Source organism: Ovis aries, chromosome 13, assembly GCF_016772045.2.
Source record: "Ovis aries strain OAR_USU_Benz2616 breed Rambouillet chromosome 13, ARS-UI_Ramb_v3.0, whole genome shotgun sequence".
Taxonomy (NCBI): Eukaryota; Metazoa; Chordata; class Mammalia; order Artiodactyla; family Bovidae; genus Ovis; species Ovis aries.
This window is the reverse complement of record NC_056066.1, coordinates 57,802,942-57,827,688: the sequence shown is the minus strand read 5'-3', so window position 1 is coordinate 57,827,688 and position 24,747 is coordinate 57,802,942. Positions and strand designations below refer to the sequence as shown.

The following is a 24,747-nucleotide window of genomic DNA, read 5'->3' as shown; positions in this document are numbered from 1 at the left end:
GGCTTGATTCAGTCAATACAGGTGGGGATCAGCCCTCAGGGGTGTTTGGTATATGCATGCAGCCACTCCTGCTCCTACACCACGATACCCCCAAACCCCAAACGGATGGGCCTGCCCCACCACAGGGCAAACCAGCATGAGCATCCAAATAACCAACGTGACATCCATCAGACCCCCAGATGCCATAGACACCCTCTCCCTGCCCAAAGGGCCCTGCAGTCCTGCTCCCTAACTGCCCTGGGCAGGCCCTGACCTCAGGACTCCCTGGGGGGGAAGTGTTTCACAAACTACGAAGGCTTTGCGTTAATCTGGGCAGAAACAGACTCTGGGAATGGGAGAGCATACGTGCTCTGCATGAATTGGGTCTTATTGAGATAGGATCAGGGTTTAAATTAGATCCTTATCTTTCGCTCAGGACATATAACAACAGGATGTTGGGGTTTCTAGTTCCCAAGGATTTAGCAAAACTTTTGCTCAAAAAAAATGGAAAAAGATGCCAGAAGGACTTTTTTCCCTTCCGAAAGGAGGGTCATGGGGTCTGAAACCAAATATATGAGGTCAAGTTCTCCCCTCTTGAACTTACTCTGGCAAAAGTTCAATAGAATCATATCCTCTGGTTCTAATTCTAAACTTCCTGGAGGGGGGCAACAGGAGGGCTCACTCAACCTATAGCCTTTCTCAGAATAAATCACTGGCAGGTCACGACAGCTGTACTTATTGAAATATGAAGTTATTTGACATGTTCACATTTTTCACTTCCCCTCTGTTTAAGCTGACTGGGAAAGAAACGGCTATAATCAGGGAGAAGCGTTCATTTAGTACTAAATGCTTCCAGGGGCCTGGCAATCGTGTAAATGTGTGGCACTGCTAGGAGACAGAGGCAATAGGGAGTGATAGGCACCGGGGTAAAGTCAGGAAGGTGGCAGCTGCCATGCCAAGCCCATCAGTCACTGCCTGGGAATAGAAGCTGCAGACCCCAGGGTTCTTGGCCTTGCCCCACAGATAGGTATATACGTCCTTCACGATTAGGCCATGGAAGGACCAAGTGTTCTAGGATCAATGACTACAATCCCACCCCCGAGAGCGGCAGAACCCCTAAGACTGACCAAAGCTCAATTTACCACCAGCCCCAAAGGGACAAAGCCCTGGGTCCCAATTAAATTTGCATAAAATCATATTTGTCCCTCTTCTTGCTCTCTCATGACCCTTTTCCCAGTGTGGGAAGCAAGCATTTGGTGCCACTTCCTTTGAGCAAGAAGGATGCTCCAGGAAACAGAGGAAAACCAAAAAAAAAAAACTCTGCTTTTATTTCAAAAGTCTCATCCACAGAGCAGGGCAAGAACTCAGGGAGAATGAAGCTGGGAGCAGGACAAAGGAGAGAAAAGCTTCTTAGAAAACGTGCCCTCCCACCTCATCCATCCCTGAGACAGGCAGAGTCTCTCTCCAAGGTGGTATGTGGGAGGGCGGATCTTTCCAGGAAGAGCCCCCTTGGAGTGGACAACTCCCCCTGAAGCTATGGCTGCCTAGGGTATCCGGGTAGAGAGGACGTGCTGCTGGGACAGAAGAAGGGACAGCAGAGGGGAGCTGGAACCCCAGGATGTCAGGGGAGTAGCAGGGTGGGCCCCCAAGTCACCCCCAGTGCTGTGAGAGCAGCTCCCTACACCCTCTGTCCCTGAGAACAGAAGAAAGCGGCTGAGGGAGAGCAGGGGCAGGCATGACCCTGCAGACATCACAAGGAAGGACTGGGCAGACACTGCACAGACCAGAGTCTGAGGGTCAGGCAGGAACAAATGTCCCAGCAGGGGCCAGACGCCCAGCCCTGACGCTCAGGCACACCACAAATGCCCCAGGGCAGAAATGCGAAAGAAAGTTACTTCTCTGTCTCAGGGAGCTGGAGGGCTTGGACCAGACACCCACCCTTCTGTGCTGAGGCTTTCTGAGGATGGGGCTACCTTGGTGCCAACACGATGGAGACCTCAAGAACATCCTGCAAACTCCCCAGGACCTCGTTAATAGGCATATGCTGATCCGATAGGTATGGAGTTCCGCATTCCTAGCAAACTCCAAGGCGAGGCCAATGAGGCTCTTCCAGGGACTGTGCTATCAAATAGAACAGGGAAGCTCTAGATGGTGCTACAGGGGACTTCCCTGGTGGTCCAGTGGTTAAGACTGTGCTTCCATTGCTGGGGCACCAGTTTAATCCCTGGTCCGGGAACTAAGATCACACATGCCAGGTAGTATAGTCAAAACAACAAAAAAGAAAAAGAAAAAAAAAAAAAGTGCTTCCTAGAAGGTGCTGAAGACCCAGAATCCACTGGCCGAATCACAGGGATTTGCCCACAGGCCTGAGTGCTGGTCAGCGAGTCAAGGCCAATTCACGGGGCGCTTCCTATACATTCACCAGAATTGCACACCTTGGAATTGAAGGTAACTGAAAACGCACAAAAATCGCCATGTTAAAATGTGAGTCTCCGGCCATTAAAAAGGAATTAAATAATACTATCTGTAGCAACATGGATGGACCCAGACTAAGTGAAATAAGTCAGAAAGAGAAAGACAAATACCATATGATACCACTTACCTGTGGAATCTAAAAGATGACTTAATGAACCTATTTAGAAGACAGAGACAGACTTAACGTAGACATCAGTTGCCAAGGGGGATGGATTAGGAGCTTGTGATCAGATGTAAACTATTACACACAGGCTGGATTCAGAACAAGGTCCTACTGTACAGCACAGAGAACTACATGGATGAACCTTGACAACTAAGGTCACACTAAGAAGCTAGACGCCAAGAGCCATGTACTGATTCCATGAATATGAAAGGTCCAGGACAGATAAATCCGTAGCAACAGGAAGATTAGCGGTTGTCAGGGCCTGGGGCGACCGGGGATGGGAAGTGAGTATTTCATGGACATGGAGTCTCCCTTGGGAGTGATGATGAGGCTTTGGAACTACACAGAGAAGGTGGTCATATACTGAATAACAGCATACTAAAGATCATTGAATGGCATCCTTCCTATACATGGGTGAAGTGTGCAGGTTGCGAATTAAAACTCAACCTCAGCAAAGCTGCTTTTTGAAAAGGCAGGTGGGAGGACAAATTTGGGATGATTCCACTCACCTGAGAGACCTAGAGGAGTCAAGTTCATAGCAACAGGAAAAGAAATGGTGGTTGCTAGCAGCTGGGGGAGGGGAAAATGGGAGTTTCTTGGAGACAGAGTTCCAGTCTGGGAAGATGAAAAAGTTGTGGAGTTGGATGAGGCTGACGGGTACAGTGTGAATGTGCTTAATTCCACTGAACTACACATTTGAAAATAGTCCAAATGGTAACTTCCATGTTATGCTTGCTTTACCATAAAAAAAAAAAAAAAAAAGGTGGGGGGGGAGCCAGGGACCGGGTGTTCACAGGGTGAGAAGGGATCATCTCAAAATTACTTGCTAGTCCAAAGGAGGAAACAGAGCTAACTTCCCAGTGAGAGGCAGCCAGCAGGACCTCACCCAGGCTTGAATCTCTCCTCCTGATGGTGGGACCAGCCTGAAGCTGACCCCTCTGGAGGTCACAGTACACAGGAAGGCAGGGGACAGGAGACAAACTGAAAAGACACCACTGAAACTGGTCTCTCCATCCCCAGCCGGCTGACTGCTCAGCAGCTTCCAGCTCTCATAGCCACGCCCTGCACCCCCTCAGCATTCCCCTCCTCCCCCAACCCCCGAGCCCCTTCTCTCCTGATCTGCCAGACCCCTTTGACCTGAACTCTAAATACAGGCAAGCCTCAGGGCTCAGTCCCTGCGCCTCCTCTGTTCCACCCTCCCCTCCCCGTCCTGGCGCCCTCTCGATTCCACCTGCTTGCTGACAACTGCCAAACTCACCGTGTGTCGGGTGAGACCCTCTCCTGTGAACCCATTCCACTCAGGTGTGTGGACACCTCGAACATAACCACTGGAAAGGTGAAACGGTGCCCGCAAAAGGACGTGTCCACCTGGGTGGGGCCTGTGAACATGACCTTACTTGGGGAAAGTGTCTCCACACCCCTTCTCCTATCCCCGCAGCTCACATCTATGCCACCCTCCCGGCCATCAGCGTGGGGTCCGGCCACCAGCCAGGCCTCCGGTGATCAGATGGTCCCATTCCTGCCCCCCCAGGACAAGGGCAAGGACCCTCTTCCCGCAGGCCAAGTGGACACATGGAAGGCAGGCCAGGAGGTGGGAGGGGCGGGATGCAGGTACGGTCTCCTCGTCCCTAAGAGCACAGAGGCCAGGGAGCAGGTTTGCCACTGCGAAAGGTCACGTGGGGGGTTCCCCAAACCCACAAGTGGCCTGGCTTCCCCCGATGGAGGGTCTTTGGGGGCCAGGGGGTCATGCAGCCCTTCTCACTCCCCCAAGAATCCCGGGCCCACCCCGGAGACACAGGAACAGCTGGGCAAGTGCCAAGCCATGGGGGGCAGAATGTGGGGGCTGGAGCCCCAGGACCACCAGCCAGCCTGGGCCAGCCCTGAGCTAGGGGATCAACAGCGGAGGAGATGGCATTTCTACTGGGGCCAGGCTGGACTTCTTAAGATTTGCAAAAGACGGCTGAAGAATCTAGTAACTCCCTGAGGCAGAAGAGGGCGTGCAGGGCGACTGTGGGGCATCCATGAGACCGTTCCCAACAGCCCCCAGTCCGAGGAGCCGGGAGCCTGGCGGAGCTCTGTCACCTGTGAGGCCCAGTCCCAGCATCCGTGGGACGCAGGGTGGGTAGCAGCTCTGACGCCTCAGCTCATCGTCAGTATGTCCATCCATCTAAAAGTCCAGGGCTCCAAGCTTCAGGGGACCCACTCATTTCTTTTCAAAGGAAGTGGCTTTGCTCCCCAAGTCTCTGTCACTGTGAGCCAGGAATAAGACATGGAGTCTTTACAAGACGCAAATAAGATACTTGATAGCGCTGGCAAATGCAGATCATATACATTTTTTTCATCATTTAAATAAAATTCCTAAACCATGCACGAGAAGAACCAGGTGTGAAATGTACTGCAGTCTGCTGAAAGGTGGAGATAAATCATGAAGTTCTTTGAAGGTGTAATTTGGTTTAAAAAAAAAATAGCAATTCTGATGTGTGCTCATTTTTAATCTCAGCCCTTCTCTTTGTGCTATATCAATACTTTGCTTGCGAAAAATATGTAGGATCTACCTAATTTAGTAAACTTCTTTCCTTTTTTTGTTGCAGACCCTCCCAGGTGATAAGACATTAATTTAAACATTCATGAGAGTTGCAAGGAAGGTCCTAGACTTTTCCTCCCTTGGGGCGGGAGGTTTAAATAAAGTTTATTTCTAAAGCTGGCTGGGTTTTATTCCTCACCCTAAGACCATTGGTGATCCCCTGGAGGAAGAATCTTTGGAAGGCCATATTTCTTTTTACAAGCCTTGTCTCATTAATTTTATGTGAAAAGATCCACATAAAGTTAGATAGTTTTTTTTTTAAATAAGTATTCATCACATACTTTATTAACAATCCACAAAAACTGCCAATGTAATAATGATTATTAAGTAAATGTTGCTTATTTCTATTTTTTTTATTTTACTTTACAATACTGTATTGGTTTTGCCATACATCAACATGAATCTGCCACGTGTTCCCAATCCTGAACCCCCCTCCCACCTCCCCCCCCCACCTGCCGCATACCATCTCTCTGGGTCATCCCAGTGCACCAGCCCCAAGCATCCTGTATCCTGCATTGAACCTAGACTGGCGATTCGTTTCTTATATGATATTATACATGTTTCAATGCTATTCTCCCAAATCATCCCACCCTCTCCCTCTCCCACAGAGTCCAAAAGACTGTTCTATACATCTGTGTCTCTTTTGCTGTCTCGCAACAGGGTTATCGTTACCATCTTTCTAAATTCCATGTATATGTATTATACTGTATTGGTAGTTTTGTTTCTGGCTTACTTCACTCTGTATAATAGGCTCCAGTTTCATCCACCTCATTAGAACTGATTCAAATGTATTCTTTTTAATGGCTGAGTAATACTCCACTGTGTATATGTACCACAGCTTTCTTATCCATTCATCTGCTGATGGACATCTAGGTTGCTTCCATGTCCTGGCTGTTGCAAGCAGTGCTGCGATGAACATCGGGGTACACGTGTCTCTTTCAGTTCTGGTTTCCTCGGTGTGTATGCCCAGCAGTGGGATTGCTGGGTCATAAGGCAGTTCTATTTCCAGTTTTTTAAGGAATCAAAGTTAGATAGTTTAAAAGATATTCTATACCGTGCAGTTCCCTCCTCCAGGGGATCTTCCTGACCAATGGATGGAACCTGGGTCTCTTACATTGCAGGCAGATTCTTTACCATCTGAGCCACCAGGGAAGCCCCTATTCTATGCAAAGATCAAAACAGCATGAAATAAAAGAATGGAAAGCCCCTGGGGGTATAACATCTGAAGGGAGAGGAGAGGGCAGCGGTGGAGACACAGACACAGGGAACAGGCTTGTGGACACAGAGTGAGGAAGGAGAGAGTGAGGCAAATTGAGAGAGTGCACTGAAAATATATACCTTACCATAATGCGAGACAGCCAGTGGGAATTCGCTGAACAACGCAGGGAGCTCAACCTAGTGCTCTGGGACAACCTAGACGGGTGGGATGGGGTGGGAGGTGGGAGGTGGAAGGAAGGTTCAAGAGAGAGGGGACATGTACATTCATGTTGATGTATGGCAGAAACCAACACATACTGTAAATCAATTATCCACCAATTTTAAATAAATTTTAAAGGGAGAGGAAGAAATTAAACACAACAGGGTCTACAACCTGTACAGCTGGTTCCAGACGTCTGGGGGGACATTTGGGGTACCATTAGCCCATCTGCGGTCTCGCTGCGCCACCTGGTGGCCGCTGCGTCCACACACCAGCGGCAACAGCGCTCAGCAGCGCCACCTGGCTGGCAACCTCGAGTTGACCCCGGGAGTCTTGGGAAGGGTCTTTTTCCTGAATTCAAGGCAGAGAGAGGAAGAAAATGCTCAGGAGCCCCGGGGGCCTGTCCTGCTATGGCTCTGATACAAGCAGGTGTCAGTGGGGTGTGATTACCTGCTCTCCATCTTGTGTTCTGCACTGCCTGGTGGTGCCCAGCCCAGGGGTCTGTCCCGTCAAGAAGGCTCTGGGTAGGCGCCCCTTTGAGAGATGCTAGTACTTTACGTGTTTCACAAGCAGGGAAAGAAGCCCTCAGAGAGGTAACCGAGGCCTCACCCAGGAAGTCCTCCCAGACCGGCTGGCTCATGCCTGGAGAAGGATCATGGTCTGTGGTCAGACATAGTTCAGTACTGTCCCGTGCTTGCTAGAACCACGGTTTAGAGTCAGACATCCTCACTCTGCCATTTACATGCTGTGTGACTCTGGGCAACTTGCTGACTTCTCTGAGCTCCAGTTTCCTCAATGAAAACCAGGCCTGGATGGACTAGATCTTGCTCAGTGCTGCTCAGCACCAGCATCCTTGGGAATCTGTTAGAAATCTCAATGGCACCCCACTCCAGTACTCTTGCCTGGAAAATCCCATGGACGGAGGAGCCTGGTAGGCTGCAGTCCACTGGGCGCTGAGAGTTGGATGCGACTCAGTGACTTCACTTTCACTTTTCACGTTCATGCATTGGAGAAGGAAATGGCAACCCACTCCAGTGTTCTTGCTTGGAGAATCCCAGGGACGGCGGAGCCTGGTGGGCTGCCGTCTCTGGGATCGCACAGAGTCGGACACGACTGCAGCAACTTAGCAGCAGTAGCAGCTCATGGCATACTGAATCCAGATCTCAGAAGAGGAAGCCCAGCCACCTGTGTCTTAAAAAGCCCTTCCTGGGACCAATTTGCACTCCAGGCTGAGAACCTGTGACTCTCAGCATCTCTGAAACCACTAAATGAGACATTCGGAATGTCTGTTGGTCACTGAGTCATGTCTGACTCTTTGCAACCCCGTGGACTGTAGTGTGCCAGGCTCCTCTGTTTGTGGGATTCTCCAGGCAAGCATACTGGAGTGGGTAGCCATTTCCTTCACCAGGGGATCTTCCCCACCCAGGAATCGAACCCGGGTCTCCTGCACTGAAGTCAGATTCTTTACCGTTGGCACCACCAGGGAAGCCGTGTGGAATGTCTGGCCCAGGATAATTAATAAGTAAATGATTATTGTGATCCTCAAAGTTTGGAGAGTTCAGGTGGAAGGGGATTCTCTTCCTTTTTCATATCTTTTAGTTGCAAATATAACATATTGTGTTAAACATAGAATTACCTTATGACCCAGCGACTTCCCCTCCTGGGTATATACGCAAAAGAAACAGGTATTCAAACAAATCTTATATACCCATGTTCACAGCAGCATTATTCACAATGGTCAAAAGATGGAAATAACCCAAATGTTCATCAACTGACTAATGGCTTCATGATGGGATATTATTCAGCCGCAAAAAGGAATAGAGAGCACTGGTCCACGCTGCAACATGGATGAACCCTGAAAACATTTCAGAGAAGTGACTACCTAACGTCACACATTGTAGGATTCTGTTTGTGTGCAATATCCAAAAATGGGCAGATCCACAGAGCCAGAGAATGGATTAGTGTTTGTCGAGGGGTGGGGACTGTTACTGGGTCCAGGTTTTGTTGTTTTGTTTTGTTTTTTAGGGTTGATGAAAATGTTCCAGAACTGGATAGGAGTGATGGTTACACCACACAGTGAATCCACTAATCACTAATGGCAAGTTTTATATTATGTGTCTTTCACCACCATAATAGAAGACAAGACAGGCCTGCTGTGATCCTTCAGAGCTGTGCAGAGCAACCCTGCGACCCTGGAGTCAGCGATGCTAAGAGTTTAAGGACCTTTGACATCATCCTTTTTGTTCAAATAAACTTATGTCCACGTTTCTTGGCTTCACCTCCTTTTTAGCATTCTAAGTCCATGAGCTCATACACATTTCCTGGGCAACTTGCTGCTTTTCACGTAATGACACAACACAGACAACCCTCATGGCCACGCCTTGGCCTGGACATCAAATCATTTGTTGTTGTTTTGTTTTGTTTTAATAGCTGCAAAATGTGGCACCGTCCTTCCCCCATGGTGGGCACCTGGAGGGTTTCCAGGCACTCGCCACCAGAAACAGCTGCCATGAACATTGACACACGCATCTCATCATGAACGGGGGAGCCTTGTCTATGTTGTTACTCAGTTGCTCAGTCGTGTCCAACTCTTTGTGACCCCATGGACTGCAACATACCAGGCTTCCCTGTCCTTCACCATCTCCCAGAGTTTGCTCAAACTCATCTCCATCAAGTCGGTGATGCCATCCAGCCAACTCGTTCTCTATTGCTCCCTTCTCCTATCCTCAATCTTGCCCACCATCAGGGTCTAATCTCTGTAAGGGAGATTTACCCAGTGGGGTAGATGGGCCTTCTGAATGCCTACCTTGTAATCTGGCAAGGCTGTAGGACGCTGCAAGTTCCCCTCTGCAACACTAGAGGGAGCTGTGACCTAAACACTGGCGTACAAGGAGGCACACGCACACAGCACCACCAGATGGAACCAGTGTTTTATCATTTTTTCCAAACTGCAAATTGACAGTGCGCACCCACCCAAGGGGTAGAAAAGACGTTGCATGGAGGTACTGATTTGACTCGACAACTGGGGCGGCTGGCCTCCCTTGTTACACGCCCAGGTTTGGGGGATCCACGGACCCCCGCTGGACACAATGAATGCTCTCAGAAAATGTGTGTTTGATGGACAATTTCAGGGGTTCAGGTCAGGCTGAGAAGCCGCCTGAAAGTCCCCGTGGCTGAGCCCCACTCTCGAGTTTCCAGTGGGGCACAGGCTGCCGCAGCTCTGACATTTCCAATGAGCACAAACAGCCGCGTTTTTCTAAATGTTAATGGGCTTCTGTGCCCTCTGCTGGGTGCTGGCGTAGTCAGGACGCACTGCGGAGGCTGAGCTGAGAGGCTGGAATTTTCCTCTCGCGCTAGAGCTTTTCTTTTTTTTTTTTTTTTTTCCCTCTCTCTCTCTCCTGCAGAACTGGCCCTGAAGTTTTAAGTTCAGAAAGATTTTCTAGAAGTTGCTGCGGAAGCCTTGTACTTAATACTGAAATCAGCAAAGTTGGAGAGAAATGATCTCTCCCACCCTGTGAATGATTAGTTCTGGATGCAGACTCTCATGATATAAGGTTTGCTGAACATTTATGAGGCTTTCTGCATATGGGGAGTGTTTTGATTCCCCAGTGAGCAAACATTTTAAGCAAATTAAGTGGTGGTAGCAATATTAGTAATAATGGATACTATTTTTCAGGCATCTGCTCTGTGTCAGGCATTGCACCCCTCCCACGATGGCTGGGGCAGGTTTTATTTCCTGAATGCTATGGAAGAAGAAGCAGAGGTTCTGAGACATGCAGTTGCCTGGCCCAAGGCCACCTATCTGATGGCAGAGGGAAATCCTAAGTGGGACCTGCAGGGTAGCCGGCCCAGGCCCTTTCTGAAGACCACCCACACTGGTCATCACGACTAGGTTGGGATGGAGATGAGGGTCCCTGGAGAGGTGACAGTCTGCCCTGAGGTCATACACTAGCTAGGAGTGGAAATAAAAATAGAATCCCGGCCCACAGATACACTGAAAACAGACGATGTCATTAAATCCTAGCAAAACACTGCTACCTGCAGAAGGTGGCCCTATTTGTGTATCTTATAAAAAGGGTATTTAGGGGGTCCGCGGGGGGACCTGACCCTCTAACACCAAGCGGAGACTTTCCTCTTGTCAGAATTTAAAGGATTGAGAGCAATTTGAAAAGGGAGTAACTTTCTCACCCTGTGTTTTGATGGCACTCACTGCAGCACCAGGGCCACCTAAAGTCCCCTGAGGCGCCACCAGTGGGTGCCCTTCCGCTTCTCTGGGAAGGTCTGATCAGTGTCTATGCTGCAGAGAACGAAGCGTTCAGACCAGAGATGGAGGGAGGACCCGGTGGGCAGAACTCAAGCATGCAGACTCTCAGCCGAGTCTTTGGAGACAGATGGCCACATGCCCAAGGCCGGGGCAGGGACCTGGCGGCCAGGGGTCCACAGGGGTGGCCAAGGCGAGCGGCCATGTGGTGGGGGCACAGCTGTGCTCAGCGTGAGCCGCCCATCTCTCCAGAGAGGCTCTCCTGGCTCCGATGGCTATTTTCCTGGCTGACATAAGGCACCCTGGTGAGCAGGGTCCCCGAAGGCCAGGAGGTGCTGAGGGGTCAGAGGACATTGGACAACTCTTCCATGGGCTCCTGAGCTCAGAGATCATCTGTCTCTTGCTGATCAGAACTTGAGAGCCCAAGAAAGGGCTCTAAATAGTCCTAAATGTTTCTCCTCTCTTCCCCCTCCTCAATCATCAATAATGGAGCTCACTTTAGCCAGTCTGCACCAAGCTCTCAGCTGAGAAGAGCCGGCATGTACTGAGTGCCCCCACCCAACAACCTGGGGGACCAGACACCATGACCAACCTCCATCCTCCGACACCCCAGGGCCAGAGGGCAGAGCCACCAAGATGCAACCTGGGGTCCACTCTGACCCCCAGCCCTTACGTCCACGCTACCCTGGTAGCAATCCCACTCTGGCAATCGAGTTCAGTCTCACAGGAGATACAAGATACAGAGCAGGGAGATGGATATGATACCCAAACAATTGACCATAACTCCGAGGGAGCCAGTCCCTCTCCACACAGAGATGAGGCCCACCTGGGCAAAAGCAGACCACCACTGAAGACTACCCTCAATATCTTGGGCCGAAAAGGATTTCAGGATCCTATACAAATGTTTGAGATCAACTCCTTTAAAAAAAAAATTCTGTTGGCTCCAAAGTATGACCCCACAAAACTTCAAATGTTGAATAAAATTATCTGCAAAGTGTAACATGATTGCAACCAATTGCAAATCAACTCTTCTGAGGCTGTGGACAAATTTTATTGACAAGGCAATGCAAGCTTATTTGACTAGAACAGCTCGGATGTTAAGATGGTCTGAAAGGAAAAGTCCCCAGGACCTACAGGAGTGTTCTAATGGCCCTGCCACAGACCAAGCAAAATGTCATCACAGTTTGGAACTTGCTCAGCTCCTGGCCAAGGGTTCAGCTGAACTGGGGGCGATGAAAACAGAGGGCTTCCCTCCAAAGTTTTGGGGACAAGTGTCAGGCAGGTGACTCTTCTAACAATAAAGACAGGAGAGCAGAACTCCCGGAAAACCCATGACTGTGAGTCACACCCCTTGTTAAGTTAAGAGGGTGCCCAGGTCCCCCTGCCAACACACCTCATTAGCTAAATGAACTGACCCCACTGGGTGAGGCTATTTAATATCTGCCTATTGACTTTGGGGAACATCTGCCAAAAACAAGATCTCTGTTTTGACATAGTTGATGCCGAGCTGTATTTTCTTTTTCCCTGACTATTATTTGTCAAACAGATTGCTGAGCTGGGTCCAGTCACGTCCACCAAGCGTAAAGCCACATCATCAACACGGATCTTCCTTGCAAAGACAGCAGGAAATGCGGCCCATTGATGTAAAAGCTGAATCCAGTTCCAGTTCTTGGGATGTAAGTTGGAGAGAAGGGCGGCTGGGATGCAGTGCCATTTTCCAGCTCTTTAAAAATCAGAACTTCAGAACCAGGGTTCCTTAGAAAACGAGTAAGTTCAGGTCTGAAACCAAAAGAAAAAAGAAAATAAAAATCGGCAAAAGCACGTAACATAACTGCAACAGCAGAGGGACTGCTGCCACACAAACTGGCCCCGGAAGCTGTGTCGGGACTCAGGGCTTCAGGGAGACACGCGTGGCTGTGGGTGCGAGGGTGGGCAGCACCGCCCAGGAACAGCCGCGGCCGTTCCCACCCTGAGGCGTCGGAGCCAGGGAACAGTCCGAGGAGTCCTAGCCTGTGTCCACCCATCTCCCACGTGAAACAAGTTAGTTTGATGACGCTTGGCAGGCCCATCCACGGCCTCGAATCTTCTCCTTTTGTACCATATGCTGCTCTTAAAATAATTCAAAAGAAAAGAAAGTGAAAGTCGCTCAGTCGTGTCCGACTCTTTGCGACCCCATGGATTATACAGTCCATGGAATTCTCTAGGCCAGGATACTGGAATGGGTAGCCTTTCCTTTCTCCAGGGGATAATTCAAGCCAACACTTAAAAATCAGGATTTAGATTAAAAAGCCGGGTTCCTGGCTCTGGAAAGCTCTAGCTGCCTTTGGCTCACTTACTGCTGGAGCTGAGTGGCAGCATCTTCTTCAGGCAAGGTTGGAGGCGGGGGGGGGGGGGGCGTTGGTACATGTCAGTCTGCTCCAGTCCTCACCCCTCCGTCTGGTCTCCCACACCCAGCTCATCACTCACATGGCAGCTTTCATGGGCTGTCAAGCCTAGAGCCCAGCATAAACGCTGCCCCCTAGTAAGGATGCTGGAGCTCCCCCAGTTCTAGAAGGACAGGAGAAAGCTAGTGTAGGGGAGGAGAGTGCTTGGACTTTTGGGGATGGGACAAGAGGACAAAAAGAAGCTGCCAGTTCAAACTCTCTCCTTTACGAGCTGTCGTCATCTTTTGCACTGGTCTCCTTTAAATCCAATGTCAACTCACCCCCTTTCACCAAGAGTAACCATGTGCCCTTTGTGGGCAACCAAGCTCGGATGTCTTCTGGCCAGCCTAGCTTTCCACCCCAACCCTACCTCTGACTCAGACAGCAGACCCCTCCAGGAAGGCTCAGGAAAACTTCTGGAACATTGCGAGCTCAGGGAGCATTTTGTTCCATGAATTTAACAAGCTGGAATTCACAGGTGACACTGCCCACCACCCGGCGACAACTGCCCGCCCTGGTTTTGTACCATAACAACAAGAACTACTCTCATTGTGTCCATTACCCCGTTAGGCAGATGCATTAGATGGTGTCCGGACGGGAGAGGAGGTAATTGGTCCCCATCACCCCAAGCAGTGTTCCTGGGTATAATGAACAAATAGCTCGAAATTAAAGGCTGGCGTGGGAGTCTGTTAGGTCCATAATGGGTTAGGAAATGAACACAAAGTCACCCACTTCTATCAATATTCTCCCCACGTCATTTGCAAACAGGACAGATCATTTCGTGCCTGATTCAGATTAATTGCCATGTTTCCCTGAATTTCTGCTCACCATGGCCACTGTTCACCGTGGACCTGAACTCAGGAAAGTTACCTCGAGTCAGTGTCAACATGCAAACGTTCCTACACCTTGCTCTCCTTCTTGGTGCCGAACCCGGACTTGACTCTCTGAAAAGCCTTGTTCACCACAGGGTCCAGTGGGTCCTTAGTCCCCATCTTCACCAGCCAGTAGAAGAGGAACATCCGTCGCTCGCTCTGGGTACGGTTCAGGCGGCGGGCGACAGACATGGGCGTCTCCCCCTTGGCATCCTTGTTGTTGATGGAGGCCCCATAGTTGAGCAGGAGGCTGATACAGTCCAGCCGGCTCATGGCTGCAGCCACATGCAGGGGCGTCCTGCCCACGGGGGATCTTCCCTGACAGTTGGCACCTGGGAAATAAAAGAGTGGGCTCAGGGAGGGCCACCCTGCTGGCCAGAGCCAACCTTCAGAAACCTGTTCAAGAAAAGACTCACAGGGAGGGGCCGAGGTTTGGAAAGGAATAGTTGGGAGAATGAATAACTGCTCCCCACCCTGGTACCCAGTGCCATGAAGGGGTCACTCCTGTATCCCCCCTACCCAGCATCCAGCCCTGCTTTACCCTCAGGCTCCTCTTGTCGCAGACAAAGACCTTTCCTACAATCCTCGCTCAAATCCTTGGGGCGATGTTCTGGGTCTCCACTGCTCTGTCCTACCCACCTCGCCTTATCACTCCAGTATTACCCACCCCACCCCCCACTCAGCAATCTTCCTCCCCCACCACTCCATGCTTCACTTACACCAGCCTTCTGGCTTTATCCTTGCAACACACCTACTCCCTTATCTTGCCTCAGGATCTTTGCACATGCTGTTTCCTTTGCTAAAAACACTCTCATACTTTTCTCTCCCCCCTTGGGGTAACTCTATGTTTCTTGAGGTTTCATTCACTTCCTCAGGAAACCGCTCCTTAGTCCTCCTCCCCCAGAACCCCCCTGTGCACAGTTTAGTCATATCTGACTCTTTGTGACGCCGCAGACTGCACCCCGCCAGGCTCCACTGTCCCTGGCATTCTGCAGGCAAGAATGCTGGAGTGGGTTCCCATGCCCTCCTCCAGGGGACCTTCCCACCCCAATAACTGAACCCACATCTCTTGCATCTACCTATGTAGGACGGTTCTTTACCCCTGAGCCGTCTGGGGAGCCCCTGCATTTCGTTCAATAGATGTTCTGCGTCTCCAGAACATTCCGCGCACGACTGACCATGGAATTAATTATTTGTAATAATTTGCTGACTTCCCTTCATAAACTCCACATGGGCAGAAAACATGCTTGTTTTGATCATTGCTGTTTTCATCCCCGGCACGTAGCCTGGGCGATGCCTGGAGAAGACGGGCGCCTGGAAGATGTCAGAGGCTGAGCAGCCTGACTCACGGACAGACTTCACATGGCTTGAATCCCTCACTGCCTCCCACAGATGGGTGGGCTAATGACAGGTGTCCAATATAGACTTGTTGAATTGAATCAAATTCTGGGTAACAAATACCACTGACAGAGAGAACAAGGCAATTCAATTACACGCAGCTGACATTTCGGTAGGCAGTTTTTATGAGCTATGACTGGTCAGTGAGGTAAAGTTTTAAATGGGTTCTCACAACACCCTGCCTTGGCCCCGGCACCTCTTTACAGCTACTGTCTGCAAAGGACAGAAAACTTTGCCAAGCCGGCTGTAATTTTTTTAACTGGTGCTTTCAAATACATCACAGTTCCATCAGATTCAAAATGACTTTTTATGAGCTTAAAGGACTGCTGGGCCGTGAAAAGCCCATATTTCATCCTACAACAGGAGAAGTGCAGAAAGAGGGGAGGACCGTCACAAAAACCCCTACCCATCACAGACACACGGCCTGTCATCCTGCCCAAGCACTGGAGATGTTTTCCCAGGTTGGTTGGTGAAAGTGGGGGAATAGCACAGAGAGCCTGGGATCAAGGCCAAAGGCTGGGAAGAGAGGGTCCAATCTGGAGCCAAGTTGATGTGGGAGATCCTCAGATGAAGCCCCCTCCTGAGCCCCAAGCAGTATGTGCATGCTCAGTCATGTCTGACTCCATGCAACCCCAAGGATTATAATCCACCAGGCTCCTCTTCCCTGGGAGTCTCCAGACAAGAATACTGGAGTGGGTTGTCATTCCCTTCTCCAGGGGATCTTCCAGACCCAGGGATCAAATAGGCAACTCCTGCATTGGCAGGCAGGTTCTTTTATCACTGAACCACCTGGGAAACCAGTGATCAAATACTATGTGCTTTTTCTGGAGGAAGCTGGTGGCCTGGGATGTCTGACATGGTTTTCTCATGTTTTTGAATGGTCTACACCTCAATCCCAGGCCTCTTTTCCCCAAAACACTCTACATCCAGGAAAGATAAAACGTACTCCCAAAGAACTCCCCAGGCAAAGCCCTTTAATTGGGAGACAAGCCAGGCTAAGGCTTCTGTGTCTGTGGACAGAGAGAGTAATTGCTCTTTGGTGGAGGAGAGATGAAAACAAGGGTGTGGGACAAATAATTCAAAGGCTTGGAGAAAGGAGACTGGCCAGCCTGCCAGCCACCAAGGGAGGGATGTCAGCATGGGGCTAGACTCCTTGGGCAGAAAAAGGGACCCGAGGTGAGGAGGAAATAACAGGATGGGTTGGGAATATCCCCAGCGGGATCTGGTTGGACACTATGAACCAGGAAGCCCTGTGACTTGGTGTCCTGAAAAATTCTGACTTCCTGAGCCCTGGCCAAGAGAGGCAATATAGCCTCTCTTGGCCTCAGTTAGCATGTCCTCAGCCCCCTCAGACAGTGACCTGGTGGCCCAATGGGGACCTTAATTGGTGGTTGACAAACTTAGGTCCAGGAAACCACTACTGAGTGAACCAGGAGGACAAGCCACTGTGTCCCCCTTGCCTGCAAAAGACCCCTACTCTTGAACATAATCAGTGGACATGAAAAAGAAGCTGATCCGCTCAGTCATGTCCGATTCTTTGCGACCCCATAGACTGTTGCCTACCAGGCTCCTCCATCCATGGGATTTTCCAGGCAAGAATACTGGAGTGGGTTGCCATTTCCTTCTCCAGGGGATCTTCCCAACTCAGGGATTGAACCCAGGTCTCCCACATTGCAGACAGACGCTTTACCATCTTAGGCACCAGGAAAGCCCCTCAATGGACATGAGTTTGAGTTGACTCTGGGAGATGGTGAAGGACAGGGAAGCCTGGCATACTGCAGTCCATGAGGTTGCAAAGAGTCAGACATGACTTAGTGACGGAACACCAGCCATGTGAACACACCCAGCCGCTATGAGATTTACCATGTTCTAGAAGGTACTGCACAGCCTCCGAGTGACCCCTGTGTGAGGCAACATACAAGGCCACGAACGCTCTCTGGGAAATCCACTTCTTCCACTGCCTGTCGTCAAAACGCCCCGAATTTGCAGTTCGGTAGAAAGTGTCTTCAGCAACACCGAGGCAAGCCAGCTGGATGAGACACACAGTTACACGCGTGAGTCTCAGTGACTTCAGGAACACAGAGGCACCTGGCTGGTGGGTCCCGGGACACCCTGGTGGGGAAGTCAGCTCAGATGCCACATGCAGGAGGTGGATGGGACAGGCCGGGTTGGGGGGGTTGGCAGCAGCCCCTAGGGGAGGGAGAAGCTGGAAACCAGCCAGGGGTATCTTTCTCTGCACGTCCAGGAAACACAAATTTACCACGAGACAGGCTTGGGAGGCAGGAAATTCTTCCTGTCCATGTTTTGAAGAGAGAAAAATAGCTTTTCTGGGTGTCCAGAGGAAGGGGGCTGCAGCCCTGAAGGAAGACCCCCGCCAACACTGAACACTCCCTCCCCCAAGGGAGCACGCACTCCTAGGGAGAGCTGATGAACCCTGGCCTTCCGGGCTATTCTTAGGCCCATTGTCTCCGGTGACGTTTGGGACTCTGAGCTCTGCTCTCAGGTGAATAACAGCCCTCGGACATAATCTTCTCAGGGAGAATTGAAGTTCTGAGCCCTGGAGGAAGGCTACGGCTCCAACAGAGAGGAACCCAGTCCCTGGTGCAGGGGGGTGATGACAGTTCTGGCCCAAGACAAGTTGGGGGGGACTCACCCCACATTCCGAACAAGAGTCAGAAAACCCAGAATGGACACAGCCCAAGAGGAATCCAGGGAAGGCAGAGGAGGGGGAGAAAGGCAGAGAAGGAACCAGAGAGTTAAGGCCCTTGCTCCAGGGCAGCAGGGTTGCTGGGTCGGCCCTGACTTCCTAGAACCACCGCCGCTCCCCAGAACCCCATCCCAACCACCCCCCCATCCGCATCCCGGCCAGAAGTAAACTCTCCTCCACAAGTTCCTCGCTTCTCATCCGAATTTATTATCCACAAAGGACGTGCACTCACCCCCTGTGTCTGAGCGATTCACCTTCACTGTTGGGTAGACATTTCCTCCTCCTGTCTCACTCCCACCCCCGCCTGCCCCCGCCCCATACCAGAGCCCTGCTCAAGGCCTGGCCAAGGGTTAGGGCTTCTGTGTTTCCAAGCCTCTCCCTGTCAGGCGGGGGCAGACCCTTGGGACTTATTTTATTTTTGCAGCAACGAACGCTCTGAACCACACAGTTCCAACTTATCTGGCGTCCTCCGCTATTAAATTAGGTTTTCAACTTTACCAGATAAACTTGTGGTGCTAGTGGTAAAGAATTCGCTTGCAATGCAGGAGACCCAGGTTCGATCCCTGGGTCGGGAAGCTCCCCTGGAGAAAAGAATGGCAACCCACTCCAGTACCTTTGCCTGGAGAATCCCATGGACAGAGGAGCCGGGTGGGCTACAGTCCATGGGGTGGCAAAGAGTTGGACACAACTGAAGAGACTTAGAACGCATGCAAATATACACGTGAATAGGAAAAGGGCTGCCCTGGTTCCTTTCGGAGTGGAGTGACCGGGTTACAAATCACAAGTCCGTGGACAGGGAGAAACCGCAAAGGCAAACGGCAAATGGAAACACATGATTTGATCATGATGACAAGTCGTTGTTATTCTCTCTACTCTGTAACTTTCAACAAATATTCACAGTAAAGAACAAGCAACTTCCCCCTACACACACACACACACACACACACACACAATCTACAGTTGCTTCATGAAGTATAATATCCATTTAAAGAAGCATGAAAACACCTTACTGGAATCCCCTTCCACAGCCGCCAAAACCAGTTCCGTCCATCCATCATAGTGCCAGATACATAATGAAATAATTCCACCAGGAATAACGTCGTGGAACTTCAGCGTAGCATCATCCATCAAAATTCCTATGGGGAATAATTTTTATCTTTAAAAAGAAAAATCAGGCATTAAAGATAAATTGTTACACTGGTTTAGTTAAGAGATTATCTTATTTGTGATATTTGGGTATCACAAAAATACTTTGAGACACTTGAGCACTAGTCTCATTTGAAAGAACCACATATATCTGTTTGTGGTAGCTGATATTTTTTAGAAAATTAATTTGGCTTAACTCAAAGAGAAGCCAAACCTTCCCCCACCAAAAAAAAATAATAATAAATCATAAAATTCTGTAATTATAACTTGCGTGTGTGCAAGCCAAGTCGCTTCAGTAATGTCCGACTTTTTGCCACCCTATGGACTGTAGCCTTGCCAGGCTCCTCTGTTCATGGGATTCTCCAGGCAAGAATGCTGGAGTGGATTGCCATGCCCTTCTGCAAGGGGATCTTCCCAACCCAGGGATCAAACCATACCTCTTATGTCTCTTGCATGGACAGGCAGGTTCTTTACCACTGGCGCCACCTGGGAAGCCCAATTATAACTTGACCCATCACACAAAAATACATGAAGTGAACAAAAATCATTTCAGGAGGCCAACTCTAAGTAGAACTACTTGAAGTAACTGTACATTACAGACAGGTAATACAAGTGGTTATACAAGTTATATACCTTTAAACTAAAATACTAATTCTGGTTAATCTCGTCATCAGTTAGCTTAAAGAGGTAATAATGAAAAACAATTGTTGGATATTTCAAATTATAGCCTATGGCAGCATTTCTCAACCTCTGCACTCGTGACCCTTGGGGCCGAATGACTATCTGCTGTGTGGTCTTCCCAGACATTGCAGGGTCTTTACAGCATTCCTGGCCTCTACCCCCAAGGTGGCAGCAGCCCGCTCAGCTAGGTGTGACCACTGAAATGTCTCTAGACATTGCCAGATGGCTTCCAGGGGGACAAAACTGCCCCAGTGGAGACCCTAAGGTAATATGAGCATCTCTATGTCAACCCCCACCATAATTTGGACTTGGTGTGGAAGAATATCCTGTCTATGTGCCATCACCCAAAACTGTCCCTTACTCATACTCTTGGGGGAAGATGGTCAGAATTAGTAGAAAAGGACTGTAGAACATTTTAAGAAAATGAAGTTGATTTCAGTTTACCTTTGGAAATACACACACACATCTTCCTACCTGGCCACCTGTAATCTAGCTGAAGGATTAATCTGCTTTTTCCAATAAGCAGACCTAAGAATGGGATGTCTCAACTCTGCCCAGGGTGGATTATCATTATTCCGAGTAGAATTTGTGAGCATTTTTGGTTTCATGATTGAGTGATTACTAAGTGCCAGTACTCAGCACCCACATTCTTTAATCCTCACGACAAGCCAGGTTTGGCTGTTCCATTTGCTGCAAAAGCAGATGGAGGCTCACGTGCCCAGTGAACAGCAACACCAGGACTCCAACCAGCCCTGCCTCTCCTCGATGCCCTGTGCTGCTCACTCTAGACTTTGTTGGCACCCTTTGGTTCCCAGCAACTCCAGTTGGTGGATGGAAACATGGAATAGCGATTAGCAAATCTGTTAATTAGGGTCTTATTTGTGGTTGTCACACTGAGGATAATCAGTAATTAGTTTAAGTAAGACAACTCGACGACTTCCTAAGAACTTTGAAAAAACTGGAGCAAGGCTGTGTTTCTCCGAGAAAGACAAGAGCACAATTCACACCAGCTAAACAGCTCTTAGAGAAAATCAGAGCACATTCTCCTTTTACAGGCAGGCAGCAACTGCCTTCGGCTTAGACAAATACTAATTATCACCACCTAAATAAATTATTAGAGTTGACAACAGACATGGGAAGGCGACCTGCCTCCAGGAGAACGCTTCACCCCCTTTTAGAGTTAAGTCTTTCAAGGTTTTCACAAACATTATCTCATTTGATCCTCCCTGGCAACCTTTGAGGTGGGTAAAGAAGCATCAGACTGATTATTTATTGGCAGAAGCCCAAATTTCTTCCATCATCGTGGTATACCTTCTCTCTTTCTTGTTTGCCATCAACAGTAAGGACGGCAACCGCAAGAGAGGTCAAGCTTCTAACAGTTGCTAAGTGCTTGCTGACTAACAGGATTGTGACATCAGTGTTAAGCCACTTCGTCTCTTTCTTTCCCTCTTAGCTTTCTTGAATGTATCGCTCGGCATAGCTCATGGGTGAAAATAAATTAACAGGAGGGGTGTCAGACATCTGCAGTTCAGGACACATAATTCTTGAACTACTTGCTTTGGAACTCTAAGTACTTCCATAGCTCACTTCAGTTTTAACACATTAAATCCAGGTACATTTCTTTCCACATAAAATCTTGAAAAGGCTCTTAAACATCTTCCAAATACTGCTCTAGCAAAGCAAATACATCATGAAAAATGCTTAACCAATTTCCAAGAGGGCAAAGGAAAGGACTTTGGTCTTCAGTATGCCTTCTGAGTTTCTGGAGTCGTTTTTGCCTAAAGGAGGAAACGGCACTGAGGATTCCGGAGCTAATGGGGCTGTGGTTTGCAAATCAGGAAACTGAGCCCCAGAAGGGCAATGTCTGGGAGCTTGGAGCTCAGGGAGACAGGCTGCTTCAAGTCTTCATCTCTATTGCTTCACAGCCCCTGCAGTATAACTGCAGTCTCTCTGCGCCACCGGCTGTTTACTTTCTCTGTGCAGCAGCCCAGAGAGCTATTTTCTACCTTTGTTTTCTTGTTTTTGCATTGATTTCACGCAGGTGGGGAGATGGTGGAGGCTGGGGGGCTTTGATCCTGCTCTAATATTCTAAATATCATAGGGATGGGATGGGGACAACCAGACTCACGGGCTGAGGGAAGGAGACCCTAGGGGGAGAGGATATGCTCTGGACCCTCGCTCTCCACTGGATGTCTCCCATGTGGGGTTTATCTGGATAAGGGACCTTGGAGTCCTGAGTCAGTCACAGTGAGCTTTGGGTGCTGGGTTCTGATTCTGGTTGGGCTAGCTTTGAGCTCCTGACATGGACAAGGAGGCAGCTTGAGATTTAAGGTCCTGATATGGACTGGGTCAGTGCCAGTATTTGGGGTTCAAATGTGGACAGGGTTTGAGATTTGGGGTTCTGATGGAGGCAAGGTTTGCGCTCTGCCTGGGGGTCCTGATATGGGAAGGATCTGTTCTGGGATGTAGAGTCCTTCTGTGGGAAGGATTTGTTTTGGCATTTGGGGGTCCTGGATAGCATAGGGATGAGGAATCGGACAGGTCTGCCCTGGGACTCAGGTGTCTCAGTGGTGACAGGTTCTGCTATGAGATTTGGAGTCCTAATATAGGCAGGGTTTGGTCTTGAACTTGGGGTTTAAATGTGACTGAGGCTGATGTGGGATTTGGGTTTCCAACACAAGCAGAGTTTGCTTTGAGTCTGGGGGGTCCTCATGTAGGCAAGGCTTGTTTTGAGCTTTGGCTTCCTTACACACATATGGCTGGCTTAAACCTCTGAGTGCAAACGTGATTTCCATGGAGGTTTGGGGTTCAGATATGGGTACACTGGACTTGAGTTTTGGGGTCCGATTGTGGGCGGAATCTGTCTCATGCCTTGGAGCTCTTCTGAAGACTCTTGGCCTGGGCTTCTGGTGTGGTCACAGTGAGCTGTCAGATGTGGGCAGAGTTCATTTTGGGGTCTGACATCCTTATGTAGACAGAGATGGCTGATGGGGTGGGGTTCAGATGCGTGACTGGTTAGGCGGAGATGAGGGACTCAGAATTGAGCACATCTGCTCTGGGATTCAGGTTTCTGTTGTGAGCAGGGGGTCACTTGGGGATTGTATTTGAGGTTCAAACATGAGTATGGTTTGTGGAGAGATGTGGGTTCTGAGGCTCACAGCGTTTGTTTAAGGCTCTAGTGTCCTGGAGTCTACATGGTTGCTGGAGGACTCGGGGTTCTCACGGTCACTTGGTTAGTCTGGGGATTAGGGGGTTCAGTCTTGGGCAGATTGGTTCTTGGCTTGAGGGCCCTGAAGTGAGCAGGGCTTGTTCCAAGCTCTAGTGTCCGTGTGTAGACACTTTGCCAAAGAATCCAGGGTTCTGAAGTGGTCACGGTAACCCTGGAGATTTGGGGCAAGTTTTGGGCAGGCTTGTTCTGGGCTTGGGGTCCTTGCATGGATACAACTGGATGGCGGATTGGGGGTCCTGGTGTCCCACAGCGTAGCACAGACACTAGAGGTTCGCCTCCACTTGGGGGCCTGACATAAGCAGGTTTGTGGGGTCTGCTGAGGAAAAACGTTTCAGGCTTGAGGTCTTGTGTGGCACTGCTGGCTTTGGGACTTGGGTCCCTGATGAAGAGAGACATGGCAGTCTGAGGGTCTGGGTGTCTGAGGGTCCTAGGAGGGTGGGCAGTGTCTGCTTTGGGATTGGGAGCTCTGACCTGGACCGGGTTGTCTCAGGTTGGCAGGATGGACTAGACAGCTGGCGTTGAGATTGGAGGATTTGCTACAGATCAGGGTCTTGCTGTGGACAGGGTTTGCCTGGAGATCTGAGGTCTAACATGAACCTGGCTTTTCTGGAATTGGGAAGTCCCTAGGTGGCCAGGATTGGCTTTTCCACCTGGAGTTTCATGGTGTGGGGTTTGTTTTGACCCATCTGGGGGTCCTTGTCTGGGTGGGCTTCCCTTGCCCCACTGTAGGTTCAGAGGGGACTTGGCAGCTGGGGTGGAGAGGAGTACACTTGGCCAGGAAAGGGGTCGGGCAGGGCCCACCTTGGTCCAGGTACTGCAGCCGCTGCAGGTTGAAGGGAATGCCGGCTGTTAGATCCAGCTCCTCTTTGAGCTCCCGCACCGTCATGTTGCTGCGGCAGTTTGTCACTCGGAACATCTCCCCGGAATCTTCCAGCAGCACTCGCATGGCAAAGACATCCGGGACCATGTCAGTCGCCTGGTTCACGGCCTGCGGGTCCCCGACGTGGTTCCGGCCGCGGGTGCGGGCCGGGAGCTGTGGGGAGTGGGGCCGCGGGCCGGCCGAGTCCGCCCCGGGCGTGGGCGGCCAGGCCGCATTGGGGTCAGGGCGAATGGTGCCTCCCCCCGGCGGCGTCGCTGCCTCCGCCGCCCCCCTCCTCATGGCCCGCCGCCCGGCCCCAGCCGCTTGGGCCCGTCTTGAGCGCGTCATCCCAGCTCCACGAAGTGGCCGCGCGTCACTGGCGCCCCCACCCCTCCCCCGACAGGTGACCCCACCTCCCCGCGGTGGGCCGATGGGCTGCAGTTAACCAAAGCGGGCTTCACGTGGGCCTGGTGCAGCTTCTTGAATAAGGGGAATGGGCACCGGCGCTTCTAAAACAGTGGGGAGATTTACTGAGATCAATACAGAGGCATCG

At 50.2% G+C, this 24,747-nt stretch overlaps 1 protein-coding gene across 1 annotated transcript; it reads right to left on the bottom strand.

Moving 5' to 3' along the window:
- Nucleotides 1-11,908: 11,908 nt before the first annotated feature.
- ANKRD60 (ankyrin repeat domain 60) lies at nt 11,909-24,542 on the bottom strand. Its single transcript, XM_027976384.3, has 5 exons — nt 24,137-24,542; nt 19,285-19,415; nt 17,436-17,601; nt 14,173-14,506; nt 11,909-12,658 (listed from the first exon to the last, which is right to left on the bottom strand). The coding sequence occupies exons 1-4, from the start codon at nt 24,540-24,542 to the stop codon at nt 14,202-14,204; spliced, it is 1,008 nt and encodes a 335-aa protein (XP_027832185.1). The 3' UTR covers nt 11,909-12,658; nt 14,173-14,201.
- Between the last annotated feature and the right edge of the window lie 205 nt (nt 24,543-24,747).